This window comes from Schistocerca nitens, chromosome 2, assembly GCF_023898315.1.
Source record: "Schistocerca nitens isolate TAMUIC-IGC-003100 chromosome 2, iqSchNite1.1, whole genome shotgun sequence".
NCBI classification, from domain to species: Eukaryota; Metazoa; Arthropoda; class Insecta; order Orthoptera; family Acrididae; genus Schistocerca; species Schistocerca nitens.
Genome location: NC_064615.1, coordinates 768,750,904 through 768,766,008, shown reverse-complemented (window position 1 = coordinate 768,766,008; position 15,105 = coordinate 768,750,904). Strand labels below are relative to the sequence as shown.

Sequence of the window (15,105 nt, the reverse complement as noted above, 5' to 3'; positions counted from 1 at the left end):
AATATGAACTTTAAAGTAATGTAAATGGATTGGTAAAAAAAATCTTATCATCAAGCAGCTGCAGGGGAGAACGCACGCGCGCACGCACGCACGCACACAGATGTAACTTTCACAAGCTTTTGGAGCGTCCTGCGGCTCCTTCTGGCAGAAGAGCTGGAGAAGAAAGAGGCATGAAGGAAAAGGACTGGAGAGGTTTAGGAAAGAGGTACAGTTCAGAAAAGCCACCCAGAACCTCTGTTTAGGGGAGACTTAACAGACGGGATGAGAAGTAAAGACTGGTTGTTGGCGACTGCACTGGACAAGATTTGAAAATTTTGTCAATAAATAATTATTTTTGTTGTTAAACTTTAAGGTAAGTGTGTTATACAGTTGATAACATTACCAATAATTGTGCCAGTGTGAACACAAAGGATAATGAAAATGTGATCACAAAATGTCGATGTTATGTAGACAGACCTATTTAAGAGATGGTTGTTCAGCTCATATTGCACACATCTTATTTCTGAAAAAAAAACTCATGTCTTATGAAACATTTAACTGGATAAATAAAATTTAAATGTTTCAATAAACTGTTAAGACTTAAGTAATTATGTCCTGGGTTAGCCCAAAAATAAAAGGTGAACTGTCCTGGGTTGGACCAAAAAAAATATGGCAAGCCTCAACCATAGCAGCAAGATGGACGCAGAGTTCAGAGCTTACTCCTGAAGATGCTCCATGAAGAAGTTCGCAACAGCTGGAGGCAGTGGGGATCCCGCGGTTGTGTTATCCATCATTTCTTGACACCCAGTGCAGTACAGGTAGTATGTTGTCATTAAGGCATCTCATAACAGCTTGATAATCTCAAGCAGAAACTGTTGCACCAAAAAATCCACTGTCTCTTGTATCAGCATACTTTTAAAATGTGACAATGTCCCGATTAGCCATCATATCGGAAGCTTAGCCGCAATCCAACACAAGTCATCAGAAAGACAAGCAGGTTAATACTTGACTCTAGTATGCCAGAAGTAGTAGTGAAAAAATGAATGCCACATGCCACCAGACCTCCCAGGCTTTATGGATTGCCAAAGACAAGGAAGATGCTTCTCTCAGGCCTATAATTAGTGCAATCTGTTCACCCACTTACAGACTAGCAAAACATCTGGCAGGCTATTAGGAATCAAACTGTGACACTGCAATGATCATATTGTTAACTTATGTTCATTCATCGAGACCATCAGGAAAATAAAGATAGGCCAAACAACATAACCGTTAGTCTGAAGGCTGTGTCATTTTTTACGGAATGCTGGCACAACATATGCTGGAACTTTCAGCCTAACAGCTTCCCCTGAGATCATCAAGCTGTTCTGCTATGTCTTGACTTCCTGTACCACAAGGAATATTATGAGATGACGAGTGACAGCCTTGGGATTCCCACTGTCTCAGGCTGTCATGAACTACTCCATGAAACACTTTGAGAAGCAAACTCTGAACTCTGCCAGGTTGTGTTCATCTCGCTTCTTACTTTCCTGATATGGCCTCACACTGCAGCAGTTCATCAACCACATGAACAGTATATGTCCCAACATTAAATTTACTGTTGAAATGGAGAAGTATGGCAAGCTTCCATTCTTGGATGTTTTAGTTCAGCATAAGGCTGGCTTAGTCACTCAGTGTACAGGAAATCTATGCACACTGACCAGCAATTGAATGACAACAGTTTCCACGACCCAGGGCAAAGATTATTTCTGACAACGACCATCTAGAGTTTGAATTACAGCATTTGAACTGCATGTTCAGGGAAACCTTTTACAGCAAGGGAGAAATTGCAAAAGCTTTTAGGTGCCACCAACAAAGACTCCTTGTGAATTGGCGGAAGCAGCAAAGCTCGCTGCATTCTTTCCATACTGTGGAACAATGGCTAGCAAGACAGCAAACATGTTAAATAGACGTGGACCGAGACCAGTATTCTACCTTTTCGCCAAGATGCAAGATATGTTGCACACTGTTACAGACAACACAAGTCTTAGAGTTCCTGGCATGAATAGTGTCCCCTGAAAATGTGGTATCATTTACATTGGGCAAACTATTCGCACTGTTGCTGAGTGTTGTGCAAAGCACTCATGGCATAATAAACAAAGGGATCTTGAGAAGTCTACCATAGCTGAACATTACCTAGAAAATGGACAGAAGTACAATTTGAAACAACAAGAGTTCTGACTCAAACATCATTATATTGAGATTCTGTTATAAAAGTGGCCAAAAACAGAAAAAAAGCAGCAATGAGTTTAGCAGAGACCAGGGAACACATGTAGTAGAGCATGGGGATAGGCTTAGAACATAGAGCAAAACCAAAGACAAAGGGTTTCACATTCACAGGGAGGTGAGTGTGGCACTTTCGAAGATCGTGTTACCTGACATCACTTGGTCCTGCAGCAGGACATAGCTGCTATGAGTTGACCAACTTGCCTTCTAGGCATGTGTCGCTTTGGTTCTTCTGGAAGGTTCCATCTATTTAAGCAGAACATGGTGCCAGCCGCAGCTGTCACTGACTAACTCCTGATGACAAAGGCGGGGACAGCCATTAAAAGCTCAAGTATCTTACTTGGAGTGACATGGCTTGTAAACCAAGAAGATTTTATTAAAGACATAGATACTGAAGTTACGATGACCAACGGTTGAAGGGTATGAAGTGGACAGCACAAATGACTGACAGTAGAATTTTGCAGGTCACATTTATTTTTCTGGATGCAAAGTATTTTGCTGGAAAAAAGATAATGGAATTGTTTTATAACCATGAATATCAACATTTTCAGTTTTTCTCTATTTTCCTTTGCTCTTCCCGATTGTTCGAAACACCTTGTGATTTCTGTACAGTGCACTGAAACGTATTCTATCAGACCACCTCTTATGAAAACCATCAACATGTAAATCACTCTCATAACATATTGACAATATTATGAAATTGATTGCTGCTACTCACCACATAGCGAAGATGCCAAGGCACAGCCAGGCACATCAAAAATACTGTCAAACAAAGCTTTTGCCCAAACAGGCCAACATCAGACTCAGTCTGACAATGTGCACACACGCGTGTGTGTGTGTGTGTGTGGGGGGGGGGGGGGTTCTGACTATTTTTGAAGGCCTGTTTGGTTGAAAGCTTTGTTTGGCAGTTTTTTTGTTGTGCCTACCTGTGACTCAGTGCCTCTGCTATATGGGGAATAGCGACTACCCTTTTCCTAATACTGTCACTATTCCATCCTGGGTTTTTCATAACATAGTGAACCATTTTTAAGATTTGTCACCAAGTTTAACAACTGTGAACATGCACTGGTCTTAAGCTATGTACACAGAAATAAATTACAGGATACTGGGACTGCCATTTACTTAAAAACCAAATGGAACACCAATATTCAGAAAACCTACCTTCTCTCCTGAAGTGAACACCAAACACATCAGGAAGCTTTTGCATCAAAATTTCTGCCATTTGTAATGCTCCAACTACAATTCTGAGATCCTGAGAAGCCATCATTCCAGCAATATGGCTAGATACTACCTGGTTTTTTAGTACCTCCTGCATAAATACATTGATAAACATCAATTTTACACATTTAATGAAGAGTGCTTATAAAGTCTATTGTGAAAAGAAATCCACTAAACATACTAGCAAGAGAACATAATTTGAATTTTCACTCATTAAAATTCTATTAACAACACCTACTGAAATTCCACTGTCATCTCTTAAATCAAGCAGAAGTAACGTACAGAAAACTGTGACGGTTTTAACATGAAATGTAAAAATTTCTGTGACCTAAGCTATTGTTCAGCTTCATTCAATTACCAATTTTTGACTTTTGTTTAGAACATGATAGAAGGATTAGAAATACATCGCGGTACTAAAATTGTGGAAGAGAGAATGTAATACAATCTAGCTGGATTCAAAGTAAATTCTATACGAATTAAATTTACAAAATTTGGCGTAACTACACAGAGTGTTGATAATGGATGATATATCAAGAGAAACACCAATACTGTGTCTTTTAAGAAACATTTATTTTTACTGTCTTTATGACAAATGACTGACAAACAGTTTTGAGTTCATTTAATGCTTACTTCAATAAAAAATAGATTCAGATACATCATAAATTGTGGAAAGTAAAATGTGAAGATAATTTTTAAATATGGCTGAATCAAGTCGTCATCCATACATCCAACATGTAACTGTAACAATAAACGACTCTTTAAGTATTGCTGTGGGCTATGCGACATGGGACATGTAGTAGTGGTTAGCAGTGGATGGTGTGCTGCACGTCATCAGTGCAAATCCAATCACCAACAAATATTTGTTACCTAGTATTTATGTTGTAGGAAACTTCTTGTATAATAATGTAAATACTTTAGGATTAAAGGACACCACTCACCAAAAAGCAGAAGCACTGAGTTGTCGATAGAAACAACAGAAGAAAAACTTGCCAGCTTTCAGAGTTATTATTTGACAAGCTAGAGAAAAACAACTCTCTCTCTCTCTCTCACACACACACACACACACACACACACACACCACTAAATGGCACTGGCTAGACCTGACAGTGCCAATGCTATTTTGTAGCAGATGAACTGGTTGTGGTGTGGCTAGTGTCAGGTGTGGAAGTGAGGAGAGGAACTGGGGGTGGGTGGCTGCGGCTCTGAGGGTGGTGGCCAGTTTGCCGGTCACCTATTCGGGAGGGAGGGGTAGCAGGTATATGGGATGGCATGATTGTAGTGCCCAGTGGGAGGTGGCACATGCTGATGATGATTTGGGAGAAGTAGCACATGCTAGAGGCGACATGGGGGTGTGGATTAGGAAGAGTTAATAGGATGGAAGAAGGGGAAACTGCTGGGTGGAGGGTGCAGGAACAGAGGGTTACTTGAGATTGAGGCCCAGGGCGATAATGGGAGCAGATGTGTTGCAAGTATAACTGCCATCTGCACAGTTCAGATAAGTCAGTGGTGGAGGGGAGGATACTGAGCACTTGGGTTATGAAGCAGACATTGAAATTGGGCATGTTGTGCACAGCTGCATGTTGTGCTACTGAGTGATCAACTCTGTTCTTGACAACAGTTTGGCAGTGGCCATTCATTCTTATGGACAGCTGGTTGTTACACATACCAACACATGAGGTCTGTTCAAAATCTGTTCACAGAATTTTTCTATGCTTTTGTGCATGGTCTCCTTTGAAATACTCTCCTACAAAATTGATTCACCACTCCCAATGTGTTTCCACTTCTGGAAGCAGTCCTGGTACACCTCCTGCTGGATCATGTGAAGCACTGTCTGCAAATCTTCTTTTATCTATCATTGCAAATCTTTGTCCTTTTAGTGGAGTTTTTAACATTGGAAATTAAAAAAAAAATAAATAAATTAAAAAAAAAAAATAGTCTGCAGGGGCCAGATCCAGAGAATATGCAGGATGAAGCAGCACAGTGATACCGTGTTTTGTGCTACAGTCACGCACCAATAAGGTGTGTGTGTGTGTGTGTGTGTGTGTGTGTGTGTGTGTGTGTTTTATCATGATGCAAGAGCCATGAACCGTCTTGTCACATTTTAGGCTGCTTCCTTCTCACATTTTCTCGCAGGTATCAAAACACATCCTGATAATACCATCTATTGACAGACTGTCCCTGTAGCACGAATTCAAGATGAACTAATCCTTCAAAATCAAGAAAAATATCACCATGGATCTGAAATTAGACCTGACATGGCAAGCTCTTTTTGGTCTTTGAGAGCCTTTCCCAACCCATTGTGAAGATTGAACCTTGGTCTCAACATCGTAATGTCTCATCACCAGTTACAATTCTCTTAAGAAACATCTTGTTCTTTAACTTGGCGGCAACATGATGCATTCGAAGATGATGATTCAGGATTTAAAGTCATGACTGGTTGGTTGATTTGGAGGGAGGGACCAAACAGCAAAATCATCGGTCCGTCAGATGAGGAATGAGTGGGGAAGGAAATTAGGCGTGCCCTTGCCTGAAGTGATTTCGAGAAATCATCGAAAACATAAATCAGGATTGCCGGAGATGGATTTGAGCAGTCGTCCTCCCGAATGCGAGTCCAGTGTGACAACCATTGCACCACCTCTCGCTTGGTCATGACATGATCCAACTGAAATGTTACATTCTTCAGCAATCTCTGACAGCCACTCTTCGACTGGCACACACAATTTCATTGACGTTCTCGACGTGAGTGTCGTTGATAGAAATTGAAGGGTGTCCTGAACAAGGGTCACCTTTAGCTTCCCTCCGGTCATTTTTAAACTGTGTGACCCATTTGTAACACTGACTACAGCTTAGGCACTGATCATACACTTCCTGCATCATTTGGTGTATCTACGTACTGGTTTTCTTGAATTTAATGCAAAATGTAATTCATATGCGTTGCTCCTCTATCTCTGCCATCTCAAAATTCGCTAACTGTTCAACACAATGTTCTACTCAATACAGCACTGAACAATAACTAACAGACATACAACAATGAAACTTCCGGCAGTTACACATTAAAAACAGCTGTGTGCAGGGATGCCAACTGCATTTCACTCCAACTCACCATTTGTGTGAAATTACAAATGTTACAGAATTTTGTTGAACAGACCTTGTGCACTGCTTGCAGCAGAGGTGGTAAATGACGTGCGGGTAATATAAGCTATGGCAGGAGTGGAGTAGGAGGTGCTGGTTGGGTGGATTGGGCAAGTCTTGCACCTTTGTCTGCCAAAAGACTACGATCCCTGTGGGAAGACATTGGGCGTAGCAGTGGCATATGGATGTACTAAGATGTTGTGTAGGTCAGGCGGTTGACAGAACACCACTTCAGGAGGGGTGTGAAGGATCATGGGTAGGGTGTCACTCATTTCGGGCAGGATGACAAATAATAATGAAGCCCCTGGTGAAGGATATGGTCCAGCTATTCCAGTCCAGTATAATATTTGGCTACGATGGGAGTGCTCTGAGGGGGGAGCGGGGGAGGGGGGGGGGTTTGTATTGGGTTATGTGAAGATATGGCACAGGATATCTGTTTATGAGTTAGGATTTTAGGTTTGGGAGGTACTGCCTGACTGTAAAGACATTTGTGAAGTATCCAGGTCTGAGCAAAGAAATTTTCATCATTACAGATATGTTTTACATGGGTGAATAGGCTGTACGGGAAGGATTTTTCATGTGGAAGTGATGGCAGCTAATGAAATGCAGGTTCTGTTGCTGGTTAGTGGGTTTAACATGGACAGAGGTGCAGATGGAGCCATCAGAGATTTAGATGTCAATGTCTAGGAACGTGGCATGTTGGGATGAGGGGGATCAATTGAAACAGATGGAAGAGAGTGTATTGAGATTGTGAAGGAATGAGGATGGGGTGTCTTGGCCCCGAGTCCAGATCATGGCAATATCATCAATGAATCTAAACCAGATTAACGGTTGGAGTTTTGGCAGACTAGGAATGTTTCCCTAAACAGCCCTTAAACAGGTTGGCATAAGAAGGTGCCATGATGGTGCCCATGGCTGTGTCATGGATTTGTTTGTAAACCTTCTCTTCAAAGGAAAATTAGTTGTGGGTCAGGATACAGTTGTAGGATACATAAAAAGTGAGGTGGTGGGATCAGAGTTTGAAAGAACATGGAAGAGAGAGTGTTTGATAGTGGCAAGGCCATGGACACGAGGGATGGTGTATGAGAAGTAGCATCAAAAGTGATGACAAGGGACCCATTATTTGAACGAGTGGGGATGATGGGAAGTCAACGAAAAAAGTGGTTAGTACTTTGATGTGGGAGACTTGGTTTCAGGCAAATGGTTGGAGGTGTTGGTTAACAGGAGTGGAAATTCCTTCAGTGGGAGCAAAACGGCCAACAGAAGTCCACTGACAAATTTTCAGAAGTTTTTCAGGGATAACTCTTAGTATCTTGGTATACGGGCTCATCCCTGTTTGAATGTTTTACTCTTAATGGATGTCTTATCTATAACAAAAAACATTTATTAATGATTCTGTCAACAGTTGCAGTATTTATATTAGGTGAATAGTTTCAAACCACACAGGTTCATTTTCAAACCTCGCCTACTGAGGATGCACTGCCAGTGCTCGATTTTAGTAATACACATGAAAGTGGCAACACATGCTTTACAAATGTTTGCAGAATAAATACCACAATCCAAACACGCCTCATACCAAGTTTGATTTTGACGTAGTAAGAGGCATGTGTGGTTTGTAGCATCCATTTCGCAAAAATTTATAAAGTATGTGCTGCCACTTTGATGTTTATTATTAACCCTTGAGCAGGCGTGCCATTTTTCATAACACAAGAGGGTGCGTGGCGCACTTTGTACACATGTATAGAATAGCTGTCTATGTTACCAAGCTAAACATGTATTATCAAAATCACAGTTTATTTTAGTTTATTTAAACAATGAGAAAATAAACTTACATAATATGAGCTAAAACACTGTTTTATTATTTAAAACAAAAAAAGGGGGGGGGGAGATAAATTTTCACTGTAATACTCTGTTGCCAAGAACAGGTGTTACAGAGACAGTAATGACCCATTCAAAGCATTAAGCAATGCAGTTGCATCAGATCCATGCCAGCAGCTTATTTGATCACTAATTATCTCTTAGACAACTGCCTCAATGTGGGATTATGTTGCTAGTTCGTAATCAGGGTCATTTTTTGCACAGATCGTAAATTTTTTCTCGCCTGGCTCACTTTGTATTTTATACTCCTGCCACTCACTTGGACGTACGACAACAAAATTGATTGCTGTTTTACCTGAAGCAATAATGAAGGAATAGGTATGGGTTTGCAGTTGTGAAACAAGAATGTAACTATGCAAAATATATTTATTTTTGGTTGGTGCATTTTATACACAGGCGCGCTTGCTTGTGGGTTAAAAATCAGACAGTGTCAGTCCAGCCTCTGTATGCCAGGTTTGAAAATGAACCTGTAAGGTCCAAAACTAGTCGCCTAATATAACTACTGCAACTGCTGACAATTATTAAAAAACACTTTAAGAAATTTAATAAAGTTGCTGGTTCTCTGTCAACAAAATACTGAAACTGAAGTCTTATCTATTTTTACTGTGGCAGTAAAAGTAACTTAAATTGTAATCCTTCATGCTTTCCTGGAGATCTGTTGACATGTCGAAGAATCGGGTTCTCCGCCAGATGTTCGTGAACACCTGGCAGAGACTCTGATTATTCAACATGTAACTTAAATTGTTAAATGTTTCTATTTTACCATAGTGCAACTTCAGTTAACTGAAATTCTTTAGACTTACTTATATTACCCCGACATTATGCAGTATTTTTAACAGTTACAAATTAAGTTTTCGGTGTACCCCACTGATGTTTTGTTTCTTATCCCCCCGTCCAGCCTAATATTTTATGTTACGTTCCCTTGACATTTAATCGCCGTTTGCCTTATATATTTTCAACTATGTTATAGTTGCACACACTAACTAGTGTCATACGCTCTACATGTTAACATCTTTTTTTGAAGTTGTCCTCCGGCATTCTATCCTCTCTGATGGCGATAGTTATCTTACAATGGCCTTTTAAGCTGAATATTGGTCCATTTCACGAAATAAATTGGTACAGTAGAATGCAGTATGTGTTTTCACTGATAAACATGAAAATTTTCTATCAAGCAACAACAAAAAGACCCCATTAATGAAGATTTTTTACATAATTTGCTCAAAGAAATTTATTAAAGTAAAAAAACTAATAAGTAAGATAATTTTCATACAAATGTGAGTTTATACCTTAAGAAGATCTGGAGAAGCATAATACACCATTCGTAGCAAGGCACGCAAACATTTACAACGAACAGCTGGTCCAGCTGATGAACTGTATACTTCATACAAAACACTGAATAAAGAACGGATGAATGAAGCAGCAAGTCCATGTTCTTCACGCAGACACGCAACACGTGCATCACGGGAACTGTGGAACAGTAGCATGGACACTTAATATCAATTTTCACTTCTTAAGTAACGTACATCTAATCAACACTAATGTAAGAACGGAAGTGTATTACCTGTTACTGCCATTCATTTGAGCATTGCTGATTCCACTATTTTCACTCAAGTTGCTTTCTGAATTTGAACTAACTGATGATCCACCACCAAAACAAGGAGGTAGCTGAATACTTGTTGTTGGGCTAACAATGTTTGCATGAGAACCTAAATCATTAATGACTAAATTAGTGAACAGTACCAAATAACAAGAACTAAAGTAGTTGCAAAAATTTGACAATGTTTGAAAGAAAATCAGTATACACATACTAGTGTATTTAGAAACCATTTTTACTATCAAGTTCACCAGACAAACAGCATAAGACCGTTGGAAAGAAATCACAGCAAACTATTGTGTAGCAATCTATACACTGAAAATGAAGAAACCATATGATAAAATTATAGTTCTCCATACAACCAGATACATACTTATAAGGTGCTAATTACTCTCACACAAAACCCACTGCACTCCATCAAGAACGCATTCTTATGCAGACTCCTTGCTTCAAGAAAAGACAAGTTTTAACAACAAACAAACTTGGACTAAGGCAGCAACTGAAACTTTTATCATCCAAAACAAATAACAGTCAATGTTAAGAACAGACTGTGAATAATGTAGTTATCAGAGAATACAAATTCTAATAACTTCATTACTTCACAATTAAGGTAGTAGTGATAAGGAAATCATCTAGTTTTCATTAATTTATTTTTACTTTACATTTTTAAGGTGGTCTCTCTCTGTCTCTGTACTTTTGTTATAGAGAAATTGCAGGAGCTCAAAAGCTAAAGAAAATAGTACTTTCTGTTGAGTGTTTCTATGCACCACACATCAGTAAGTTTACAGCATGTCCCAGAAATGTTGACAAACTTTGGAGGTTGGGGTTGAGTGCATCCTGCGGAACAAATCTAAAACAGGATTCCATGTCCAGAAATGTCAACAATGCTACAGAGTATCAAAGTAAAAGGGGCTGGCACATGCCAGTAAGCCACCCCTTTGCCAGCAAATGTGACTTCGTATGCTGATGGACAGTAGATGGATTACCTCACAATGTTGTTATTCAGTGATCACAACTAATTGGCGTGATCATCAGTGGAGATGGAGCTAGATGCTTAGAAGGCTTAGGCTCCTATGAATGCGATGTTCTGTTCCCTCAGTGGATGATAGTTTTGGATACGGGTTTCCATCTGCAGTTTTTCTCCTAGATTCCTCTAAAATCTCCAGTGTTTTTTGGTATGCAGGAGAAAAATAAACTGCAGGTGGAAACTCATGTTTGAAAATGTTATCCACCAAATCAAAAGAGCATTGCTGGCAATCAGTCGTAATCACTGAATAACAAACAACTTTGTGAAACATTCCACCTATGGTCCTTTAGCGTACAGAGTAACATTTGCTGTGGAAGGGGTGGCCTAGTGGCACGTGTTGGCACCTATAAATTCATCACTCTACAGTCTCACTGGATGACATTTCCAGACATGGGTTACTATCCTTGATTTGTTGTTCATGACACCCTCTACAACCTCTCAAAATTTGTCACAACATTTCTGTGACACCCTGTAGATGAGCTACTGCCTTCCCTTACTTTAAATATTAAATGAATAACGAAATTAAATATGTAATAATTTAGTCTGTATAGCAATAAATACTTACCTGTGGAATGCATATTGTCTGCTGGGTTTGAGCTACTGACAGACATCGAACTGCTTCCAGCCGTAACAGTCCCAGAGCTCATATCCACAGTAGCAGCTAGAGACACAGGATTCAGACGACGCTGGACTGGCCGCGTTGTCCCAGTGTCTTCATTTATCTGCTGCATTGAATGAAAGTCCACTGTATAGGTTCGACCTAGTGTCGATAAGCTGATTTCATCCTCCCCAGACTGATGAGCAGCCTATGTAAGAGTTTGTTTTAAACAGAATCTAGCTCATTCAAGTGACCATTACTTAAAACGAAAGCAGACTATACTGAAGAGTACATGTAACATATAAAATGAACATACCTCAATTATGCGAGAGTCTATGGTACTGTATGGGTGCCACAAGCCACGGTCATCCCTCCACTGCCATTGAACGGTATCATGAACATGGTTATTTGGCCTTTCCAAAAGAGCATCAACTGTGAATATTCCATCAGTAGGTAAACGTGGCATAAGCTCTCCGATAAGGCAAGTTATTTCATACAGCTCCTGTGGGCTGCGAGACACCAGTTCAATCTGCAGAAAAAGGCAAAAAACTGTAACTGTAATACTTCATAAAGCATTCTCAGCTTACATCTCAAATTTCTGCAATTAACACTATAATGCCATAACACGATCATCATCTTTGTCTATGAGCAATACTCATTTCCTGTAAGAAATACATATTACCATTATTACACACACGAGAGAGAGAGAGAGAGAGAGAGAGAGAGAGAGAGAGAGAGAGAGAGAACTTGCCAGTTCCCCTACACTTTGACATCATCCCAGTTAAGAGAATGCCATATTTCATGCTCAATCCTTAGGACTGCTACAGCACTTAGTCTGGAATCAGGCAGAGTGTTTCTAAGATATAGGTTTTGATTAGTTTCAATTTAGAAAAATGATCTTTCTGGCATAGAAGTAGCAACTGGCACACTGAAGTACAGCTGAGGATCTGTATATGCATCACAAAAACCTCTTGCCAGGGAAGTATTTAAAAGAATAAATAAAGAAAGAAAGAATTGTTAAATGCTTCAATTGACAACATGTTTCCTTTCTTTCCAAATTCTTTCAACATAAGTGTCTTTAGGCTATTACGTTCATTCATATAAAAGATTAATGGTACAACCTGAATCTTACTTCCTCACTGAGCTTTCTGTTCTTTTCTGAATATCTTCATTTTCTAACTTTTGTAGGAAAGGAAAATAATCATTAATATCCAGCAGGCTGGTAAATGCTTGTTAATTACTGAATCAAAATATCAACAGAAGCACCGAAAACTATGACTTTAAAAGATTTTAATGTAGGGGTTCTTAAATGTTTTTGGCGCCGGAACCCTTTTGAAGTACCAAATATTTTACGGAGTCCAAATACAAACTAACCTGGTTTCATTATAATCAGATAATAAAAATCTTAGAAAAGAGATACCATACACTACTGACTTCCACCAAGAATACATAAAACAACATGCCATAATACAATATACATACAACACTGTATTGCTTCCACTGTAAATTGATAAAATTGTTTTCATTTAATAGGCTTTATGGAGCTGCTTTTTAGTTTTGACCAAATGTTAGATGTCTGCCTTAATAGAAGATAGATGAAGATGCTTGTCATGTTCAACATCCATTCTATCGTGGCATTTTGTCTTGGTAGCTGTATAAGCAGAAAACTGCTTTTCAACCAAGTATGCTGTTGGAAACAGTCAGAGGCTGTGTGGCACTCATCATGAACCCCATTCTGGACGTTATCTTTTCTCGCCCAATTCAAGGATTACAAAATTTGCAGACGATTAATTTCTATCTTTTGTGGACATTAATAGCCATGAGATCCAAACTTGAGAACGCTACCGACAGAAATGACAAGACACTTAGTGAAGAAATAGAATCGAAAGTACGGTATCTATTTTATGGCTAGGATAAGAATTTTGGCAGAGCCGAAAAACATTACAGATATTGTTTCCTTATCGCTAGAGTGTACAGTGTGGGCACTTTGGGCTATGGTGAGTGGTAGACGACTGCGAGCATATACAAACCGGAATTTTGATTGCCAGAGAGGAGAGGACTGGTGTGGAGAAACAAGCCCTACCTCCCTTTAGCAGGATGGCAGCCTATAGCAGAACCGACACATTGTTACAGGGATCGCTGATCTCTTCTGGTATCTTAACGATCTTAATCGAAATCCGTGATGAACCTGGGTTGACCACTCCATTTATTTCAAAATAAGCAAAGAAAACAACAAGCAATGCAAAAGACAAAGTATTTGGGGCAGCTATCGCGCAATAGCTGGTTGATGTTAGCAGATTATTGTCAATGGTTTAGTTCAGACCCAACCTCTAGTCATGTTCATGTTCAATAAAAGCACAGTTGGAAACATCCACCAACTAATTTGCCACCTGAAAAGTTTCCACATTATATCTTCTTTTGAGCTTTAGTAAACATATAGACATACATGTTTGTTTGTTATAAAATGCTCGGTCCCACAGCTGAGTACTACATTGCATTAGAAGGTGTTTCATAAACAGACCATTCAACCAGCCACAGCTGGTAAAGTGCCAGATCATCAAGTGCACCGATACCACATTGTGTTTGTACACTTTTACTTAGTTAACAAGTTCTTATGTACATTATCTATCCAAACTGTGTTTTGCCACATTTTCGATATTTATATGCATAAAATAAAGCTATTTCAAACTTTCTCTGATACAATACTTCACTTGGATACAATTCTCCACAAAATAGCATCTATCAAGTAATTTCATATTTTTGCATCTTGAGGCAGAATGTGCATCTACTTTGCATTTATCTCAAAATGAAAATTTTACGGATTCTTAGTGATTCGCAAAATGCTAACTTACCAGTTCTTAGTAATTATATATCTTACTACCTAAAGCCTAAAGTCGTTACATCACCTTTTTGAGACTCACGGTTATGTCACATCTTCCGAGCAAACCACCTTAGAACTTTCAAAGTACGATTTTGCTGTAACATCTACAAGCCAACTCTCCCTCTATCTTTTAAAATCAACAGTTTACTTTTACAACATAACAAATACGGAATGATATTGCTACAAGATGTCGAATTTAACAACTGTAATTGAATGTACTGTGGCCCGAGGGTGGTTTGAGGATTAGACATGCCGAATTTGACTGCACATTGCAATTGCAAACTTGAATTGAGCTAGGCTCAATACCGTTTCTTCCAAATCCACCAGAAACAAACGCAAAATAATTTTATTTAAAAAAGCGGATAAAGTGTCACTAGAAGCCTTCCTAAGAGAATCTCCATTCCTTCCGAACTAACTATGCAAATGTAGACAAGATGTGGCTCAAATTCAAAGATATAGTAGCAACAGCGATTGAGAGATTCATACCTCATAAATTGGTAAGAGATGGAACTGATCCCCCATGGTACACAAAACAG

At 39.3% G+C, this 15,105-nt stretch overlaps 1 protein-coding gene across 1 annotated transcript in view; it reads right to left on the bottom strand.

The window, feature by feature from the left end:
- Window positions 1-15,105, bottom strand: part of LOC126237009 (E3 ubiquitin-protein ligase TRIP12) — a 236,317-nt gene that overhangs the window by 112,950 nt on the left and 108,262 nt on the right. Inside the window, exons 12-16 of the mRNA XM_049946736.1 lie at window positions 12,005-12,217; window positions 11,656-11,896; window positions 10,031-10,175; window positions 9,756-9,936; window positions 3,403-3,550 (exon numbers count right to left, since the gene is read on the bottom strand). Of these exons, the coding sequence (XP_049802693.1) occupies window positions 3,403-3,550; window positions 9,756-9,936; window positions 10,031-10,175; window positions 11,656-11,896; window positions 12,005-12,217 (928 nt within the window). The remainder of the gene's footprint in view (window positions 1-3,402; window positions 3,551-9,755; window positions 9,937-10,030; window positions 10,176-11,655; window positions 11,897-12,004; window positions 12,218-15,105) is intronic.